Consider the following 22,864-nt stretch of genomic DNA (forward strand, 5'->3'; position numbering starts at 1 on the left):
GACATACAAAAAACACTCCTAGCACATTTAAAAACCAAAAAAATACACAAAATAAAAAAAGGTAAAAGTTCAAGCTGTTTTGACTACACCATCAATCCATTGATCACGAATGAGATCATGCATATATAAACGACGTTAGTTTGTTTTTTAGGCGAAGTAAGCTGCAATAGCAATATTTAAAAATATATATTAATATGTATATTAAGCAAACAGCAGAAAAGTGACATAACCAAAATACATTTTAGAAACTCTAAAAGCAAGGCATCTTTATTCATCCTCATCATACAGAATGTAAAATGTGTTACGTCATTTTTTCGCTGCATGCTTCGTATGTACCATTGCAACTAAAACTGATAAAGTAGTATTAAAAAATACATGGGCATGGTATACAACACCATTCATATATACATTTAAATGGCTTCAACCAAAAGAGTGACGGTCGCAACAGTTTGAAAGAACACCTTCAAAACAATGACGCAGCCCATGGACGCACCACCATCGAAATTTCTTATCCTTAAAGAGGCATTTCATCAATTATTTTCTAAGAGTATACTAAAACGCATATTTATATGTAGAGAACATTTGAAAAATAGTTAATAAATGAAAAACAAACACGAAAAAGAAAAAATACATAATACTGACGTTATCGAATATACAGGCGTTGATTAGAAAGACGACGTTAAAACTTTAACATATATCGCAATTTTAAATTACAAAATGCACACATATATAAATATATATATATATATCATACAAATTTGTCGAACGAGGCGATGTGAAATTGGAAGACTGCCTCTTTCTTATAATGCACATGGTTAGGTGTATAAAACAGTTTTTTAATGTAATAGTAAACAAAACACACCTAAAAAGTGAGATTATTACAATATATAATATATAATCATTCAACGTAAAAACATACCTTACATCTACTACTTACAAATAGTGATTATTAATTAGCAAAATTGTGCTGTCCATTTGATGCGTCTTAGAGTTTTAGTGTTTTGATTACTATCTGATCTTTCTGGTATACATTTTTAATATAATTTAAACTATGTTATTATAAATAGTCGTACTTTTTGTGAATACATGTGTTTGTGTGTGAAAATGTATGCAAGAATGTATTTCCGTCAAGTTAGTATACAAATACAGCAGCATTGCGAATTAATCTCACCGAAAATAAAAATTGAAAAGTGCAAAATTATTAGGATCATTCAAAAATGTGTGTAAAAATACACTATTATCAAAAGAATTAATAGTATTAAAATGCAAACTAAATGCGGCAAAAAAAATTCACAATACTACCCAAAAAATGTACAACCTAAATTAAAAGAAAACCAAATCTTCGAAACAAATTTTAAATAAAAGGGACACTATTATTTCCAGCCCCGAAAGACAGCACAACGTAAAAATCGTGCAGCTTTGGAGTTTTTTAATCACATATTTGTATCTTTGTTTCATTTCTAAAAAGTATTTCAATCACAATATAACTGTGATAACATTAATAATCACATTGCTGAATTTGCAACCGTGTATGATAATGATGAATGTCAGTTATATACCTGCAAGAAATTTTGAAAAATTAATACACTAACACAAACACATTTATATAAAATAAACTTAAAATCATACTGACTATGAGTTGAACTTATGCATAGATATGGCTGCTACATGGATTGCGGTGGACCCGGAGTTGGAGTATGAGGAGGCGGTGGCGAGCCTATGGATGAAGGTGATAGTGGATGTGACTTAGGTTGAATTAACGTATCCTGCAGTGACACTTGAGTTCCCTGGGATGTCATTCCAGCAGTGATACCCGTCACATAACGATTCACCATCGGTACAAAACTATAACGAATTAAATGAAAATTCAGAATAATATATTAATTAACATTTTCAAAATAAAAACAAAAAATAACAAATCGATAAAAAAAAAAACCTTAAATCGCAAACGCCAGGCGAATCGAAAGCGCTCGATGTGTTTGTATTAGTAGCGACACTGTTGATGGGAGTGATGCTGTTCGCTGAGACATTGCTATGATTTTCTCGATGCACTCTATTATGATGTCTGAAAATACGAAATAAACATTTTTTGATGACCATCAAATATGTAGCAAGAAAAGCTACTTGCTTTCTGTCTGATCACTATACTCTATATTAAAAAATTAGCTGTTCAATATTAAATACCTGATCAGGTAACTATCTCTCATGAAGGTTCGCCCGCAGACACTGCACTCAAAACATTGACCGCCTGTGTGTGTGCGAATGTGTATTGCAAATTGAGACTTGGACGTGAACGTCATCGAACAACGGTCACAAGTTAAAGGCTTTTCTGCAACGTGTGACCACCTAGAATAAAAAACAAAATAATTATTTCAACACTGGAATTTATTTATATTACATATTATATACATGGGTATGTATTGGAAAAAAAAAATCAGTATGACCTGTGTGCCGTGACGTAACTCTTGACTGCAAATCTTTTCTGACAAATGTCGCATGCATACGGACGCTCACCTACAGCAAAATAATCAAATACATATTAATATAGAAAATAAGTTTCACACATTATCAAAATAAATTATTCTAAGATAGTGTAAAATTAATACTGGAAACACCAACCAAAATATTTACAGACTATTCAATTGAATCAATTAATATTTTAATAGTAGCTATCTTGACATGACCCAATATTTGCAGAAACGTTTGAAAATTTGACAGATTACTTTTTGAAATCCGATCAAGCCCATCTCGATAGAGCTACAGATCATCTCCAACTCCAAAGGCTGTGCCAATATAAGTGCTTACATGTGCATATATTGATGTATAAGCTATGAACGTATAACTCACAACCTTAATGTCTCTGTATTTTTAGTACGCCTCTAATACATGCACAGTTCTCATATCGAGCATTATCAAGGCCACCGAGAGAGATCCCGGGCCCTGGAAAAAGAATTTCGGGCCCTATGACAAACTAAAAAAACTAGATCTTATAGATATATTTTTAATATGCGAAAAATATATCAGAACTATTAGAAAAATACCTATATGTTGGTTATTTTTTACATACCTCCTTTATTTTAAATAATGGAATAAGAAAGTATGATATAATAGGTACGATTTCACATGGCACAAAGAATGCGTGGATTGAAAAATAATGAACGTTTATTTAGCATTAAATAAATATATGTATTTTTATGTACATAGAATAATATAAAATATCAATATCGATTAGTCGAATATCCCGATATGGGGTCCCTTGAGTAGTCAGGGCCCTGGAACTTTACCCCCAGCTTCCCCCCCCCCCCCCTTTCGTTGGCCCTGAGCTTTATAATATTATATATGTATATGATGTTTTAGTCTACATATGTTTTCTAAGCCGAGAGGACCTGCCTAAACGGTCACTATCAACGAATTATAGACTAATAAGAATAATCCAATATCAAACACTTACAAAACATTACATTTACCAATATATTTTTTGGCTCCTGAATGAAAATTATTTATCACTACGTGTCCAGAAGTCGGCAATAATATGATATCATCAATATATGTATTTTATAACACATGGTAAATATAATATATAAAATAAAATATGAATAAAAGTAATCTGTCTTTCTGGACAATACACGCATACACACTGACAAGCATACATACAATAAATTAAAGAACTAATAATAAAAATAACAAAATTAAAATATGATGATGTGTCTGAAGTGTTAGTTAAGCATACCGGTGTGAATTCGCTTGTGGATGTTGAGTGTTGACTTCTGGGCAAATCGCTTCAGACAAAGGTCACATTGATAAGGCCGCTCTCCTGTGTGCGTTCGTATGTGTATCTCCAGGTAAGGCTTGCAAGTGAACGCCGCTGGACACTGCAGGCATTGGAACGGTCTGCCCTGGACTGTTGACGATTTCAAACCACAAACAAACAACGTTTATTTTCTAGCTCTGTGTTTCTAAGTTTCATATTCATACAATACAAACTGTTTTTTTTTCGTATATTAAATGAAAATCATATCAAAAAGAAAAAAAAACAAAGAACCAAAAAGCATGAGCATTGTCCAGAAAGTTGACTCTGACTAAATGTGAAAATTGGATTATTCTCATTGTACTTAATGTAATAACAAATAAATCGACACGTACGAGCTGTGATCAAAAAATACGGTGAATGCATGCACTACGCATTTATAAAACTAATAACCAAACCAATAAAGGTTCCAGTGTTACCATATATACATGTCATAAAACTTGTTTGAAAGATTTCCAAACCAATCTGATGATGAAAACTAACTAATCCAAAGACACTAGTTCAATTGATTAAAAACCAATTCTAAATCATAAATCGTGTGATAATTTTGACGACATACTCTATCTAGCAGAAAAGAATAATGTAATACAATACTTTGGAAAAAATTTAATTAATTTGAACTTGTTTCCGGAGATCCAAGTGACCACGACAAAGCGTTACCGGAAAAAGATTTTTAGAGCAGCTTCGAAGATGGCAAGACCGTTGGAATGAAGTATATCGCTGATTGTCCAAACGTAGAAAAAATCTAATTATACCAGCTCGAAATGCGTATACGTTCACCGTATTTTTTGATCATCTCGTATTTATATTATATGTACCTGTGTGCGTTCTTTTGTGAATGTTGAGCGTAGACTTTTGGGCGAATCTTTTCAGACACACGTCGCATTGGTATGGCCGTTCGCCGGTGTGCGTCCGATTGTGTATTTCCAAATATTGTTTGCACGTGAACGCTGCCGGACATTGGAGACATTGAAACGGTCTGCCTTGAACTGCTTGTGGTGGGAAGAAAATAATAAAAATGAATTTCAATGTGAGCGAAAGGCTTTAAAGTGAATCATTTTCTAACGAATGTAGCCCACACGTATATATTCAAAAATGTATACAAAAACATTCATAATAAACTCTATAATACATCCAAGTAAAGTTAGAATACGTTGAATGGAATATAGATTGTAGTACGTTACACTAAAATGTAACACATTTAGGACTTCTGAAATGTTCAGCTATAGTACTGAATAAGCTGAAAACAAATACAACTGAATCGTAGATTGTAAAACGTAGTTTCAATAAAAAAATTATCATGGTGTAAATTTTTTTAAATTGTGTTTAACAAGTAACGTTTACAAAAAATATACAGTTTCAATCAAATTAAAGTCTAATACATAGATTTGTATATTATAAAGAACATTATATAACACATTTTACACACAATTTCTATTCTGTTTAGTGGACATCTTAAATATTCATCAACAAATCAATAATGGGACGTATAATATTCTATTGAACACAATGTGTATAAATAGCATTATTAAACCAGCAACAAATCCTACCACCCACCTGTGACAAATCATTAAAACCTTGAAAATATACAATCTCGATATGCAAAGTCCAAAATGTGCAATTCCACCACCCCTTTTGAACATGTAAACATGCAACTCAACGAAATAATTATCAAATTGAATATAGATACAAGTACAATAAATAAAATTAAAAATATAATAACAAGCGAAAGAAGCAAGTACCGAGTCTTCAATGTAAAATACTACCAACTAGAAGCATAAAAGAGGGACACTGAATTATTTATTAAAGTAAATTTTGTTTTTCAAATTTAACCAAGGGCTATATTTATCCAATTACAGTCCGTAATTTCGTTTTCCATGTTAAAATGTACATAAGTCATTGAATTGTCTTGTCGATAACGTTCCTGGACTTATAAAAGGAACATTTTACTATATTATACATTATAAGTAAATTCTTTTATATATAGTAATATGAACATATGTACATATATAGAGCACATACACATATTTCATGTTACATATGTATTGTACACTAGTGGTTTTACCTGGCTTCACTCGGTATTTATAATATAAACCGCTTAAACATTTGAATAAATTTATTTGAAGATTTATTTCATTTAAATTTATTTTTTATTAAATTGAACCTCACGGATTCTACGAACCAAACAAAGTCTCTTTCGAAATTATATATTAGATAGATATAAATATACATAGTAAGACTGTTATTGAATGATAATAAAAAATCGATAAATTATTTTGTAATATTTTGCCAGTATTTTTTTTAAATATTGGATTATATCTATTTTGCATGCCAACATACGTGCCGTTATATTTGATAGTGACATAAGTCCACTTTTCTTCATTTCAAGAAATATCTCGCAAAACATTAAATATAATGTTTTGCGTTTACCAATATTTAAAAAAAAAATACTGGTGGCCTGTAATACGTTTATTCTGTTTTTCCGAGATTCTGGACATATCGAATTAAAAGAAGTGATAACGATTTGTAAATTAAGTCGTTAACCCTTTGCCCGCATCACCAAATTTAGCGAACATGCCCTGTACGCGGCTGCTTTTTTGCGGATTTTGTTATCGCGTTTTCGACTATAAATATAGGTTGTAATATTTTTTTGAATTTTACAACCTATATATTTTTTTTTGACTACTGCCATCTATTGAATTTGGTAAAATATACATTTAGTAATATTTTCAACCAAGTTATAAAATTTTAACACAATAGACGGCTCTTATACAGTTTGGAACTTCCAAGACATCTATGCGTGTCTCGCGCGCTGAGGGCATGTTCGCTAGGACATGTATAGTAGTCGTACGCGGTGGAAAGGTTAAGAAATCGTGTTTTTGGAACTGAAAATTGGACTTCTGCCAATTTCAAATAACGGCTCACATATGTAAGGTTTTCGAAAAAAAAATTGTTTAATATGAAGGAACATGACATGACAGTAGTGATTTCTGGGATAATATTGAAATAAGAGTGATCGGCAGCATTTTAGACCGAAGACTCGTAACGACGGCGATCATACGATATACGTAAAATCAAAGGGTGTGCGGATGGAGCACGCAGACGTAAACGTGTCAACTCACTTGAATGCGTCCGCTTGTGGATGTTGAGACTCGATTTCTGGGTGAAACGCTTCAGGCACAGATCACACTCGTACGGCCGCTCCCCGGTGTGCGTGCGGTTGTGTATCTCCAGGTACTGTTTGCAGGTGAACGCGGCCGGACAAGCGGTACACTGGAACGGCCTACCCTGGACTACCCTCCCCCCACACAATTGGAATTAGAGCAAGAATCACCGCGCCCGCACACACTTCACTAAGGTATTTCGCATTCGGAGCTTGCACCTACCTGAGTGCGTCCTCACGTGCACCTCTAGGCTGGATTTCTGCGTGAAGCGCTTGACGCAGATCTCGCACTGGTAGGGCCGCTCCCCTATATGCGTGTGCGTGCGCGTGTGAGAGATAGGTTTCAAACATGAATTGATGGCTTTTGCTTTTGATACTCGAATTTTTTTTATTTAGAAAAAAGCCCGAAAAATTGAGCAATCAAAAAACGACTCGGTAACGCATAACACCTCATAACACCACTATTGTATAAAGAAATACGTTTGATTTTAAATATTTACACTGAGATAAATTTTTTGTTAGGATTAATGTGTGAGTGTGTGTGTGTGTTTGTGTACACATGCGCATGTGCGTAGTCAAAAAATTAAACTTGATTTTTAAAGATAAATAGAAAAAAAAAGATTTTAGTATAACGATTTCAAAATTGCTACATGTTACAAATGTAATAAAAATCTACTGCTATTGTCTAAATATATATAATTAAATTGATGAAAAACTTACGACTCTTTTCAAAAATATGTCTCAAGTGTATCTTGGCAAAACAATAACTGTATATAATGATGATATTCAATACAAGCCTACTTCTAGAGATGTCAGTTCAGAAAAAAATGCCAATTGCTGATTATAAGTTAAATTTGTAACACACGCACTGACATGTCAAGAGTATTTGCAATAATTCTATTTAAAACTTTAATCGGCTACTAGTTTGAGTCCTGATATCAGGACTTTATTGTAAGGACATCATTAAGTTGTGAAATGAATCAATATATTTTTTTTCATATTAAATCTACATACATGTGATATGAAAACATCACAAGTATGCACATTTTGATATTAATAATATTGAGTATTGATTCCTTATTTTTAAATGATAATTTATATATTTGAATTTTTATGATTGTTTTTACGATGTGAAAAAGGTTCTTCTGAAAACGTTTTGAAGTTTTTTCATGAAAAGAATTTTTTTTTCTAATATAATTTTAATATTATATAATTAAATATTTTAAAAAATTGTTTAATTTTCAATGCTTTATAAATCATGTCAAAGACTTATGCCAAGATACACCAACATATCTACAAATGTATGTATAGAAATGACAAACTGTTCTTCAAATTTTGTATTCGATTGGAAAAAGTACTCACAAATAATACAAACATAAACTGTCGTTCATTCCATGTGCCAAGACGAGAGACGTTCAATAAAAATTTACACAAAAGACCGATAATACTATCCAGCAAATTGTCTACGACCACTATAAATTCATTTACACATTTATTAAACGTCTCTCATAAATCATTCCAAACATTCTCATGATGCTGTTCTTCCCAGATTATTATTTGCAACTAAAACGTATCAAAAGTGTGTTTAATCATTATCGATAGTGGTCGAGGGTTTGCTTCACCGATACTGAGGACGTAACCAATAATATAAAACCATCAATGCAAGACCGAATCAAAATTAACCATTTTAGTGCCACACGATACGTACATAAAAAAATTTAGTTGTGCCTCAAAATGTAACGATTCAACATGGCACTACAAAGGTTAAATTTCTTTTTTATTAATAAAAAAGTAGTGATAATATTTACAGCAAATTATCTGCGTACTAAACGTACCAAAAAAAGGTATCATATCAAAGAAATACAAAGTCAATCGCTCACAAATTTTCAAAGGACATTTGAGCAATGTTAAGTGATATTTAAAAATTATATAAATATATATGTAAATACAAAACTTACCAATTCAAAAAAAATAAAAATAAAAACATACCTTTAAATATTTCAATACATACAATTGCCCAAATTAATAAAGCCAAATTAGTACCTTTGAAGACTGAACAATTAACTTTTTGTTTAATATTGATTAGTGTTGAAAGCCATTGAGGTATTGAAATAATTTCCTAAATAAATATATTATATTTATATATATAGATGAAGGCAATTATTAGTGCATACTATATGTGGGCTACTAACCCGAATGTATCTTTTCGTGCAAATTGAGTGCACATTTCTGTGTGAAGGACTTGAGGCAGACGGTGCACTGGAATGGGCGCTCTCCTGCAAATAATGCAAGCAGCAACCCATCCATATTACACATCAGGCACACAACCAGACCCAATAATCAATCTTTGATGGACGAATAACATGATCGGACACAGCACTAACGCAGTTCCGATGAAATAAGCAACATATCAAATGGAATTTCTCAAGCAAACAGTAGCTAACTTCAAAAATCAATAGATAAGATCATCACTATGTGTATATAGTAAACAACCATTTATCATCAATTAAAGATAGACTCGCTTGATTAGAATTATATACAAATAAATACGTAATTCAAAAATTGAATTATTCGTCCATTACCGATTGATGAAGAAATAAATAGAATAAAATATAATACATTATTCTCAATAGATACATTGAAATTAAATTGGAATCTCCGCTGCATGCTTGTGTGCTTCATTGTGAATAGTTTTTGAGTATTGTAATTATAATAACTAAATAAAAAAAACCTTGAACGGATCAAATAAAATGTCTTCTAAAGTAGTCTTTCAGAAAATAATACATAAATCAAAAAAAAACTATATGTAATTAAATATATAGAACAAATGAAAATTAATCGTTCTGTCAAGTGTTAGTTACATACATAAATAAGTAAATTTTCATGCGCATTCTCAAATAATTAAAAAAAAAAAAGCTAAACATCACACATACATATTCTAGCATAATTAATTCCATTCTAGAAAAACATCCAATTCACGAAATTAAAAATAAAAATACATTCACACACTATAAATGTATGTATTCTATATGATATATAGCGGTGGATTGCCGACTCCACGATCACACTTGTCATACGATATTCAAGATTGATAAAACAGAAGATACAAAACCAGGCACGTCTCTCTTTCAAGATCAAGGGATAAATTTATTGTATATTTGTTTAATATCGCAAAAATTAAACATATCAACACCTTCTATACTACATATAAAACAAAATAGATGTTCATTTTTAAAACAGCCAATATTAAATTATGTCTCATTATTGACTGAGGCCATCATAATGAAGCGAGTCCTAAAACAGGTCTACTTCTAGAAATAACCTATGGTAAATAAAACTCAAGCCACCGGCTGCTTATGATCACAAGTTGCATTTGGTGAAATCATACATAGACTAAAAAATGCGAGATATTCAGCAGCAAAATCTTGTGATATGAATCATCTGTTGATTTGAGTCTGATAAACCATTTTATATTTTTATCTAGTCCATATTTTATATGTACTTCTTTCAAATAAATTAACTTGTCATTTAACTTAACACTATGGCGGCCGCTGACTCATATTTGTATCATGTTGGGTGCACAACGCTTACTGGCCGCTGATACATATATGATTCACGACTGCGCGAATATATTTTTCAGTCCACTGATACATAATTGTATCATCGGCCACGACCGATTGACGCAAACGAGATACAAAAATATATCAGCAGACTGAAACAGTTCGCGCAGTCGTAAATCATATATGTACCAGCGGCCACTAAGCATTGTGCAACCAGCATGATACAAATATGAGTCAGCGGCCACCATTGTGTTAAAATGCAATTTTTCTTTTTAAAAAAATATAATATCATGATGGCCTCAATCTGAGTAATCTTCCAATAATAAAGATCAAAATGTTATAATCTTAGTACAAAGAATTTTTGACTTAATATAAAATGATACTATAACTATACACAGAATAAGATATTGATTGGTTAATTTAGTTTCATAGATGGTGTTGAATATATGTATGATTGAAATATATAATATGCTCACGTGGCCACCACCGATATATATGTATATATGTACAACCATACACCCTCAAAAACTATTCACGTCACCGCAAGGCACCAAACGTTTGAATTTTAAGATTGATACTTAAATAGAAAAGAATTTAATATAAATATAAATATATAATAAAGAAAATATAATATATATAGTAGATATATATATTTGTACGAAATAAGAAAAGTTAATTTTGATTTAATTCTTTCTATGAATAAAAAAAAACAAAACCAAATAGAAAATAATAATAAATAAAAATAAAAAATAGTCACAAGCCGGTACACGATAATGAGCATATGGATGAACCCACCGGTGTGAATGCGAGCGTGGGTGCCAAGGCTGGATTTCTGAGTGAAACGCTTGTCACAGACGTCGCATTGGTAAGGACGCACTTTGTTGATCAGCGAATGCATGTGTTCCTCTATAATTAACACAAAACAACTGCTCAAACCTCCTAAATTATTGCACACAGTAATTTTTCTTTTTTCTTTTTTGTTTTGGATCAATTTCATCAAGTGTCCGCGCTCGGGCAACAAAAAGAAAAAAAACACGACAGATCGATCGACCAATGCTCTCTTAGATATGGAACACGTTGTGTAGATAGAAAATTCCTACCCGTATGAACTTTTCCATGACGGTTGAGGCTGGACTTCTGAGTGAACCGCAAAAAACAGATGTGGCACTGGAAGGGACGCACTTTGTCTAATAAAGCTCGCCTGTGCTCCTCTATAAAGGACACATTACCAAACAAAAAATTACCGGTACAATGAAAGAAAGCAGAACAGAACAGAAAAAGAAACCCTTGCACTTACTCTATGACTTTTATAGCTCAAAAAAAAAAGAGGAATTGATTTATACTCAAAAACTATTCATTTCTTTATTAATTTATTGTCAAAATTCAACCGTACTGCCTCGTAATCTTTCATCATGCACTTGTAGGCTAGAATTTTAACCCACCAGTATGTATTTTTCCGTGACGACCCAGGCTGGATTTCTGCGTGAATCGTACAAAGCAGATGTCACATTGGTAGGGGCGTTCCTTGGCTAGTAGCGCTCGCCTGTGTTCCTCTAAACCAAACCATCACCGCAAATGAAAATGACAACACTACTATGATACAAAATAAACCCCAAAAAAAAAAAAGAAAAAAGTTCAACTACTAAAACAAAAAAAACTTCAAAAAATTTACTAATCCTAATAAAAGTGTCCCTCTTTTTCTTTGCATTTTATTTATATTGTTTTAGCTTTAAGTTATTTTCCTTTCAGAATACAATATTGAACAAAGGGGGTGGAGGGATGTGTTGCTTAACAACCCACCAGTATGTATTTTCTTGTGGCGGCCGAGGCTGGAACTCTGGGTGAATCTCATCTGACAGATGTCGCACTGGTAAGGCCGGTCCTTCAACAGCAGAGCCCGCATGTGCTCATCTATAAGCCGATCACGGCCAACGGGGATGGAAAAAAATCACTAAACTCTTACCAGCTGAACACATATTTGAATCACTCATAAAACATGCACAAACAAATCCATTCTTATTTAAAAATTATATTTAAAAAAATAAAGAAATCCATTCATTCTTCAATCAAACAATGAGCCCTATCCAATGCTAGTTAGTCATTGAAAAATAAAATTAGCAAAAAAAATACCCAAAAACTATTCACTTATAAGATTATAACATTATTTTTCATCATTTCACGTATTATTGTCGAGCACAAGCATAGTAATTAAGTAAAATATTATAAATTTATAACAGTACTTTTATGAGATATATGTCATCTTATAAAATAAAATAAAAGATGAGACAATAACAAAAATTAGAATCTATTTTCAAAATGTCAATTTTGATCAGAAATGGTATAATAGTATAATATTCTATACATTAAAAAATATATACAAACTCTAGCATGATATGTAAAGATATAAAAAGAATAAAATTTTTTTTGTGTACAAAATATTTAAAAAAAAAGTAATAGACAAATCAATGGTTGGCAACCTAAAATATGAAATACATAAATGAAAGGTTACCTACCAATCAGTGATGTAAATAATACTTATAATCTTAAGTACTTTGTAAATGAATTCATATACAAATTTTTGAGATTGATATATAAACTCATTTTGTTCCATCAATAAAAAATGTTTGTAAATTGTAAAAAAAGATTCTCAACAAATTCAAATTAAGTTAAATATAATATACATAGTTCAGCAATAAAATCTGTCAATAATTAGTCGTACAAAGAAGAATTTAAAATATTAAGTTATTTGCTTTTTCTTGTATGAATTGATGACAAAATAAAAAGCACGAAGTTACATCGCTTTCAAATATTTGAACTCATAAGTAACAAAGATTTATTAAAAAATTCACAAAAAAAAAGATAGTATTATAAATTAATTCCATATTCCAGTCAGAAAAATTTACACCATTCTAAGTGTGAGAATTGCAACCCATTAGCCGGAAAACATGCCTGAAGCATTCATGTGATATGATGAGTAATAATTGTTAGTAATAGCCCAAAAATTAATTGATAATATCAAAATAGCATTGTGTAATTGAAAAGGGCTAAATATACAACACATAATTGAATAGTTCATTGCTTTTAAGATGGGCCCACGACTCAAACATGTATAATTACAATACAATATAAAAATCACAATCAAATACAGATTCACCCACTATCACAACCACTACTATTTTATACATTTTCCACTATCGAACGATGAAGTATTATAAATATCATTATAATTCTAAGTCCAATTTAATACTATTATTACATCATATTGGTTTTCATATTCGATTTTTTTTATTTCTTATTCACTTCTTATTATATTTGATTTTTTTATACATTAGCCAGAACTGTAATATTTTATTTTTAGTGCGCATGTGTGTATGAGTGTTTGTATGGAGATGTGTATTGTGTTTCGTGTACGTTACGGAATGCCAATATGAAAAAAAATTATCATACTTTAATCGAATCAATAGGATTTTCTTCTTTACACGCGACAACTATACAAGAACCCTATGAAATTGTTATGACATATACCGCGTATTAATACTACGTATTCCAAATATCTTTCGAGAAACAAATTGATCAAATAAAATAAATTTTCAGCAACAGAAGAAACCCTTATCACTCAGATATTCAAAATTTAACATCATCATGCTTATTGTAAACTTAAATTTATAAGTTTATAATAAGCAAAATTATATATAAAATTAAGACTTAAATCGATCATATATAAATATTAGTAAATAAAATAATATATATATATATATATTATTATACATTAAATAATCAAATCTTAGTGGTAAGGGTCATCGACCAATCATTATGGTAAAATATAAAAACCAATATTAAATTTTGTTAATTTTCATTATTTAGTTAATATATATTTCAATCAGGGATAGCAGATGGAATAGATATTAGATACATTAAGAAATCAACTATATGAGGTGTGTTGTAATTAATTTAAAAGTATAGAAAAAATTCTCTTAATATGCCAAGTTTTTGCCATCCCTGCTTTGAACTTTTTCTGTGTTTTATTCACATATAAAAATAAATGGAATTTTTTTCATATTAAAATTTCAAAATACTTATTTTTATTCTAAAAATGTAATCGTACCTGTGTGTACTCTCTTGTGCGTATTAAGACTAGATTTTTGTGTGAATCTTTTGAGACAAAGCTCACACTGAAACGGGCGTTCACCAGTATGGGTTCTCATGTGAACTTCCAAATAAGGCTTACGACAAAAAGCCGCATCACACACCTGAAAATATACAATATTGAAAATTATATTCGAGTTTTTGTAAAGCTCAGAGTTCATTATATACAACAAAGATAACTTGCACCAAGCAAGAATTAAACAAAAGTAATATCTACTAAAAATCTAGCCAACTACGCGACAAGCACTCCTTTTACCATTTCCAACTATTCGGGAGCGCCAGCTCCAAATTCAAAATGATAACAATTTTTTATTGAAATCCCAGCCAAATCAAAAGCAATTTCATGACCAAAATTTGGAATCAAAATTTTGTTAATATATTAATTTTCAATCATTTATAAACAAAGAAAAAAATAATAATCAAGACATGTGCAGTAATTTAAAAAATTTCTTACATTTAACAATAATTTTAAACAGAAGTTGACCAGTTGATCAAATTGTAACCGTTTTTATTATAAAACTGAGCCTATGATAATTGGGGCATTGAAACGGTCAATATAAAAAATATAATCATTGTTTTAAAAAACAAAGTCTTACTATTTATCTCAACTACATATAACACAACTATTTATTTTGAAAAAATATTTACCAAATTATTAAATGATTAAAAGATTGATAAAAATTCTGACAGTTTTATTTTCAATTTGACCGTCAAATGAAGTAATCAATAGAAACGTGATTTTAAATTATTTTCTTTTATTATTCATTAACATGTTACAAAACCACTATTCAGCCGACTACTTCATATAAAATTCCTCAATTACCACAAAAACATTTCAAAATTAATTCAGCAAACAAACCTCATAAAGATAATTTTGAATACAATAACTAATAGTTATCATTTATAAATTCAACTAGATTTACATTTATTTATTTAATCAAACCCAATCTTATTTTGAACAAATGAACACACACACACACACATACACACATTTCAAACTGATCACCGCTCGCTTATCGGAGATGAAAATTTCATAAGGAGAGTTTTCTAAACAAAAATTAAAACAGTAAAACGAGCATTTCTCCCCTGATAAACGAACGCTGACAAATACTAAATATACCGACGTTTATCTTTCAAAAGTGTAACATCATCTCACCGTGCAAGCAAAAGGTTTGACTCCTGAATGCAGTTTCATGTGAACGTAATAAGAGGAGGCTGACGAGAGCATCTTGCCACAAAGTTTGCACTCTTGAGGCTTGGATCGAGGCGGAGGCACCCCTGGCAGCACGCTCCCAAGCTCCAGCTTAGTCTGCACGGTGCCCAACCCACCCACCTCAAGTCCCTACAACAAGGGACATCACATATACACTTATCAACTACCATTACTAAATATGTAATAATCTACACTCTCCTTATAACGAACCCTCAATGTGCAATCGATTCGTTATATTGAGATTTTATTTATACATAAAATGTTAAATACAATACCGTTTCTTCACCAAAATAGGGACTTGTGAAGAAACGGTATGCGAGACCTTCTCGCTCGTCAAAGCATTCGAATAGCCAGCACCCACTGTATAAATAGCAAATATTTGATTGTACTGTACGAAACGAAAACTTCTGCTTTTATAACGTGATTTATTATATTTAATTAAAACAGAAGTGTGCAACGTTTTTAAATTATTATTGATTTTTTTTTGCACACTCCTGAATTAAAATAATAAAATTAATAGACAAATTAAACAAATAACTCTTAAAATGATTGAATTAATAAATGATCTTAGCACACAAAATTTGGTCATGAAATTGCGTCATATGGTACGATATTACGAAAAATAAAAAATTGATTTGTATGAGGCAAATGAAAATGAATTATTATGATCGAGTTATGAATAGAAAGTTAAAGCTCATGTAATGATGTTGTGGTTAAATGTTAGAAATAAAACAATAATACATAATATTATGTTATTTGCATCTATGAAACTTTACCAATACCTGAAATTAGCGCTCATAAAAGGACTTTCAGACTAAAACGACGACATTCCAAGTTCGAACAATAGCGTTCCAGACGATTGGAATTGAATCACCACATTAGCTCTCCCGAGATATAATCGGGTATATACCGTCAATGCAAACCGCGAATCTTTTGTTGTGTACAACAATCACTAACAGCGTAAATTTCAAGCAGTAGTAAATTTGATCAATGGAAATCACACACATGAAAGTACTTATCAGCTCTCGTACAGTTATACGACAGACTTTTCATACATACAATTTTTGAAATTATTACTTCTCAATCAATACTTCAACTTACAATGCCGTCTATGCTACTGTAGTTTTAGAACAACAAAGAAAATATATGAAAAGTTCGTACGCAAAATATACAGATACCAGTGTCTCAAAAAAGCATGTGAATGGTCGACAGATTATATATTTGAACAATACCCCAAAACTTTCCATACAATGGGGATCACTTACTTCACTTTCATCTTGAACTGATTGACTTGAACCGATAACGCCAACTTGTTGCTGAATGATTAAACTGTCTTTACTATCCTCTTGATTGTCTAATTGATCTTGTTGTTGCTGTTGCTGTTGTTGTTGCTGCTGCTGTTGTTGTTGTTGTTGTTGCTGCTGCTGTTGCTGTTGCTGTTGTTGCAATTGCTGTTGCTGTAACTGTTGTTGCTGTTGCAACTGTTGCTGATGTTGCTGCTGCTGTTGTTGCTGCTGGTGTTGCGACTGACTATTGATATTGATGATGGCATGATTTGAGTTTTCACTGCGCACAACAGCTGGGGGAGCCGAGTGCACATGTGGATGAGATGAATAAAAACTAGGAAACATGTTGAACCTGGAACCGATGTGTGACCATTAGTAACTACAATGTTGCTTTACAACTTTCAAATGTATAATTGGATATTTAATTACCCCATTGGTTCAGATTTAATTTGCTGCTCGAACATGGAAATGGTGGCTAGTAGGTCACCAGGGGGTGGCACGGGGACCCCCACCCCCCGTGCCATACCCCCCATCCCCACGCCCCAATGGGCCGGAAAGCTAATGATGAATGCCTGGCTTACACCATGACTGCCAGGGCATAACTATGCCCTATCCATTCACCTGGAAAAGATATAATATATTCTTTAAGACCTTGAAGACAATTGACGATGATTTTGCATACTTTGTAATGTTTATAATGGTCTCAAAAACTTCTCACCGTATTAAACTGTCTAAAAAAAAGAGTAGCTGCCAATTTCAATTGATTATACAAAAACTATTCTGAACAATATTAATAAAAACCGAGCCCACATTACACACTCAAAAAATTAAGAAACTAATGAGAGTAATATTTTATATGTTAGTATCATACTTTCTAGTAAGCAAAATGATTGACCAACAGGTGTTAGTTTTAAAAAAGTTCCAATGTTACGAAAAATGTATGGTGTATCTTCGGGAACCCATAAGTCCAGGAACTTATTTACTTATTTTAAGAACTTATAAAATTAATTGATTGAAATTCGGCAGATACATTTTCAGATTGTATCTTAATATCCAAAACTGGGAATTTCTTTGTAGAGTTGCTGAAATATGTTAGCAAACAAAACAGATGACCTTGAATTCGAAATGTTGAAACTTTAAAACTTGTGCATTCGAATTGCAGGTATTGAATAGCAATTTCATAACTTTGTAACTTGAAAAAATTTCATAATCGCTGAAGTAAACAGAGTACATTCCCAGTATGACAATTATATATGTATGTACATAGAATCAAAATTACAAATCAATTGATCACCAAGTTATCATAGTTGTTTTAATACTACTTAAAAAAATATCTTTTGATACAGATATATACATAATAGTTGTTTCTAATAATTACATTGTCATTGTTCTAAATGAAAGTTATACAGACCAACATACAAATAAAATAATATCTAATAAGCATTAAAAGGAAATGTGCATGTAAATAAAGTATAATTTCCAAAATACTGTGTTTCGCTTTATAAATAAATTAATGTGCAGAATAAAAGTACACATCGTAGATGTTTGTTTATAAGCTCAAAGTTTCATTTTCAATCCCAGTTAATATTTGTATACTTCGAGAAACCATCTAACGATACATACTCTTACTACTGAAATAATAACAGTGCTCAGTTAAATTAATAAATAAAACACAAAGATTAAATTAATAATTATGTTTAGTTATATGTTGAGAATGTAAATAATAAAATCACCAGGTGTGTAAAAGGAAGCAAAAGAAACAGATACGTCTTATATAAAAGGCATTTATTATTTAATAAATAAATTAAAAAGTAAATAAAACAAAAATAATACAAAAAAAGCGTGCATAAAAATACAAAATAATATAAGAAACTTGGAAACACGCGCACATACACACACAAATACTTAGTAACTTTTACTAGTGAGATTAAGTTTCGTGTTAACTTGAGATCGACTGTTATATGTATGTTGGTGTTTGTGCACGTACTACCTTATTAAAGGGCAATAATAATAAAAAAGAAACAAAATAATAGTTAGTGATTACAGTAAGCTCAAAATTATACAAAAAAGCAATTACATAATATTAATTCAACAAAAAATACTACAATGCAAGGAAATTAAAAATATTAAAACTACTAATGGAAATATAAGTAATAAATATATAAATGTATATAATTTGATGATTTCATAATTTATGATTTTTCAGAGTTTCCCAAGTGATTAAAATGTGTACTTCCCCAGAAAGTTACTTTAAGTTCTTTAACTGGAAAAGTATTGAAATGGACAACTTTCCAAGAAATCTTTTGTTCTCAAATTATTTTTCCTTAGGGATACTCCAATCAATTTGTAATATAAAAATAATGAACTAAGTGAAACTAATAAAAAGCTTTAAAAAACGATATATTGAATTATAATTCCAAAATTTTAAAACAAAATTACATGCAAAATTACTAACCAACCGCGAGGGACACAGATCAATAATAATTATATTCGACAAATAAAAATAACTACGTTTAATAAGTGTTAATTTAAATAGTTACATTAGCAAGTTTAATTCAATCACACGTTAAAATAATAACTTTTAAGACGAAAAAAAAAATGTTAATGATATATGTATATATGCAAACATACAAACTATTTCGTAAATTTGTTAGCATTTTCCGATCGCAAAATTCATTCGTATTTGGCAGTTACGATCGAAGTTTTTTGAAACCATTATGTAGTTGAACTCCTACTTACTCTGAAAACAAAGAATGAGATTTTTAATAAAAATTGAATTAACGTGTATACATTTACAATTAAAATTTGAAAAAATAACAAAATAAATAAAATGAAATAATTTCTTTTGTTTTCGTAATTTTCTTAAATTTCACCGTTTTGGGCAGTTCGCGGTGGAGCTTACGTTTCGTTCAGAAAAGAGACCATAAGTCCAAAATGACATTTAATTTGCGAAAACAAATTTGTACAATGTGCTATTTTTTTTTTACTATTTGCACAATGTGCTATATCTGATTCTACATAACTTACGATAGTATTCATTGTAGACAGTGCGAATTCTACATTAGTCAAATATATTCGCAACTGACGATATTCATATTTAAACAATCGCTAGTACGGACGCGCGTATCGAAATTTTAAAATTCTCTCAGAGGAAATTTAAATTCGACTTCAAGAGCTCTCGTTAATGCGTCATATACATAGGCTGCGATATACAAATTGATCGTTGCGAAGATCGGCCGTTTTCGGGAAATAGCTTCGAGCGGCCGCATAAATTAGACCGACGATATAATAAAAAAAAGGCCACAAAGCGATCGATCGCCTACGGTCGATCGCCATCGGCTACGGTAGATCCGCGATCGAAAATCGAGACGAAAAATGTCGGCACGGCGAACTTCAACTCGGGGGGGAGACGAAACGTTCGCGCGGGGATAAATTTTAATTCTCGCGTCGGCGGCCGACCGGAAGTAGGAAGGGAGCGGCGGCGGCGGCCGGACGGACACCCACCCACCCACCCACCCCCAACCCCATTCCCACCCACCACCCACCGCCCACCACCCACACCACCCCCGTCAATAAAATGGCCAATCGAAATATTGAATTTTACCGACACTCATCAGCGACTCGGCGAGCTCGCTTCGAAAGACGCCGCCGACCGACGCGAAAAATGCCAATTTCAAAATCTAAAACAACAAAAAAAAAACCACACGGCATAGCGCACGGACGACGAAAACAAATGAAAAATAAAAAAAAGCGAACGGTATATAAAAAACAAAAGCGGAAACGGAAGGGCGGAAGTGGCCGACGGGAAGTCGGCCAGCTTCGTCGGATTCGCCGTCGCCTCGAGCGTCGCTGAAGCGACTATTCGAAGCGCTTCCCGTGAGGCGCGGGGGGCAGGGAGGGGTGGGGGGCGGGGGGGGGGGGTGACGGGGCGAAGGCTCCGACGAACAAATGGCGCGCGCGATGCGACGAGCGAATGCAACGTCCGTCAGAGTGTTTACCGTGTGTGGCGTCGGCGTCGGCGTCGGGCAGCGCTGGGTCGAGTCGAGGCGAGGCGCGGTGAGGCGAGGCAAGGGCGAAGGCCCTCCGAGAGGAAGCGTCCCGGAGTGGAGTGGAGTGGAGTGGAGTGGAAGTGGAAGCGCTGGCGTCCCCCGCGCACGGCCGGCGTCCCGCGGCGACTCCACCAAGATGGCGGCGGCGCGGCGACCGCACGCAGCTCCGCCCCCCGCCGCCTCGCCGACCAATCGCGGCCGCCCGCCAAATTCAAACGGGCGGCGCGAACGCGCGCACCCTAGTCTCCTCCACGCACGTGTCCACACTCCGCTCCGCTCCTCTCTTCCACATTACTACATTTATTATGCAAAATATATATGTACGAGCATGTGAACATATGATAAGGGTGCGCGCCAAATTTCAAAACGCTCCACTGACAGTTGCTAGTGTATCGCGCCGAACACGACCGAACACATGTACGAGCACACATACACGAGTACACATATGTATGCACACGCCGCACACAGAGCGACCACTCTTTATTTTTTTTTCTTCATCGCATGCACATATGTGCACTTCATTCGAATGAGATTTATCGCACGTTGTGTACGTTCGTTCGATTCGCGACAAATTTTATCTCGTTTTCATTACAATTATGAAAAATTCTATATGGGATAACTTTCTGCGTACTTATGCATGTACTTGCTTATGTGTTTTCAATATACACAGTTCAATGTTTCATTTCAGACTTGAAATCAACGAATGAAATCGTTAATTTTTAATTTCGGGGATGTACCGAAGGGATGGGGAAGTAAGGTGACGCCTAATGGCGGCGGCATACTTTGACGAGCGGAAAATTATATATAAGACGACCATTTTTTTCAAACTCAAAACCGGAACATTTGTTCCAAAAATTTTTTTTTAAATACTTCAATTATTAAAAAGGTATCTTCTCTAATATATAATTTCGAAAAAGACTTTGTTTGTTTGACAATTTAATAAAAAAACAAATGAATATTCAAATAAAACAAAACTATTCAAATAAACGTAATGAAGTTTTTAGTATTAGATTGGCCATGTTTAAGCGGTTTATATTACAAATACCGAGCGAAGCCGGGTAAAACCACTAGTATTAAATAATCATGGACACTTAATTATGAAAAAAATCAAAAATTGAAAAATGAAGATTGGTTATAATTATGATGAGCGAACATTTTAAAGTTGAGTTTTCAAATGCGTTTTACCACTGGACCATATACCTATTGTTCATCGAAGAAAAAATCGTTCAGGAGATGTAATCGGATATAATTTTCGACTAATTTGCTAATATTTTTGTAGAAGACACCACTTTTACTGAAGGCTTTGATTATTTTAATCCATCTATTAAAAAAAGTGTACTGGTTTTATCTCACAACTTACTAGGACAGGTACCCAAAGAACTAGTAGGAATGGTCACCTCAATTATATTATATATAACTTTTATTATTATATTGAATTAAATAAAATTAACCCCGTACAGGAATCTTTAACATTTAAAATATAAATTACCCGTAAACAATTTGTATTCAAGAATGGATCGTCATTTTCGTCCGATCTACATATAGATGAATGCATAGTAATTATTTCCATCAAAACGTGTATACATTTCAAATAAATTTGAAGACTTCTCATGTTTCAAAATAAAGTGCAATTTAAAAT

At 32.5% G+C, this 22,864-nt stretch overlaps 1 protein-coding gene across 19 annotated transcripts; it reads right to left on the reverse strand.

The window, feature by feature from the left end:
- Positions 1-21,372, reverse strand: LOC143921134 (uncharacterized). 19 transcript variants are annotated; one of them, XM_077444265.1, is made up of 18 exons: positions 21,175-21,372; positions 17,606-17,797; positions 17,156-17,528; positions 15,834-16,019; positions 14,637-14,781; positions 12,332-12,442; positions 11,974-12,084; positions 11,632-11,742; positions 11,327-11,437; positions 9,164-9,247; positions 6,931-7,101; positions 4,627-4,797; positions 3,731-3,901; positions 2,445-2,514; positions 2,185-2,346; positions 1,937-2,065; positions 1,634-1,845; positions 1-1,559 (listed from the first exon to the last, which is right to left on the reverse strand). In XM_077444265.1, the coding sequence occupies exons 2-17, from the start codon at positions 17,707-17,709 to the stop codon at positions 1,665-1,667; spliced, it is 2,391 nt and encodes a 796-aa protein (XP_077300391.1). In that variant the 5' UTR covers positions 17,710-17,797; positions 21,175-21,372; the 3' UTR covers positions 1-1,559; positions 1,634-1,664. The 19 variants fall into 19 exon arrangements, with proteins under 19 accessions (XP_077300391.1, XP_077300392.1, XP_077300394.1 ...); XM_077444266.1 differs by lacking the exon at positions 21,175-21,372 and adding an exon at positions 7,195-7,278 and having other exon boundaries at positions 17,156-17,510; positions 17,606-17,640; XM_077444268.1 differs by lacking the exons at positions 11,632-11,742; positions 11,974-12,084 and adding an exon at positions 7,195-7,278 and having other exon boundaries at positions 4,627-4,800.
- Between the last annotated feature and the right edge of the window lie 1,492 nt (positions 21,373-22,864).

Source organism: Arctopsyche grandis, chromosome 13 (assembly GCF_051622035.1).
Source record: "Arctopsyche grandis isolate Sample6627 chromosome 13, ASM5162203v2, whole genome shotgun sequence".
Lineage (NCBI taxonomy): Eukaryota > Metazoa > Arthropoda > Insecta > Trichoptera > Hydropsychidae > Arctopsyche > Arctopsyche grandis.

Excerpts from the sequence above, each read along its gene's own strand:
- LOC143921134 (XM_077444265.1), bottom strand. The coding sequence starts at position 17,709 with ATGGGGGGTATGGCACGGGGGGTGGGGGTCCCCGTGCCACCCCCTGGT. Across the intron at positions 3,902-4,626 it reads TCACAAAAGAACGCACACAG|TCCAGGGCAGACCGTTCCAA; the intron begins GTACATATAATA and ends AATCGTCAACAG. Across the intron at positions 1,846-1,936 it reads CCTGGCGTTTGCGATTTAAG|TTTTGTACCGATGGTGAATC; the intron begins GTTTTTTTTTTT and ends AATTCGTTATAG.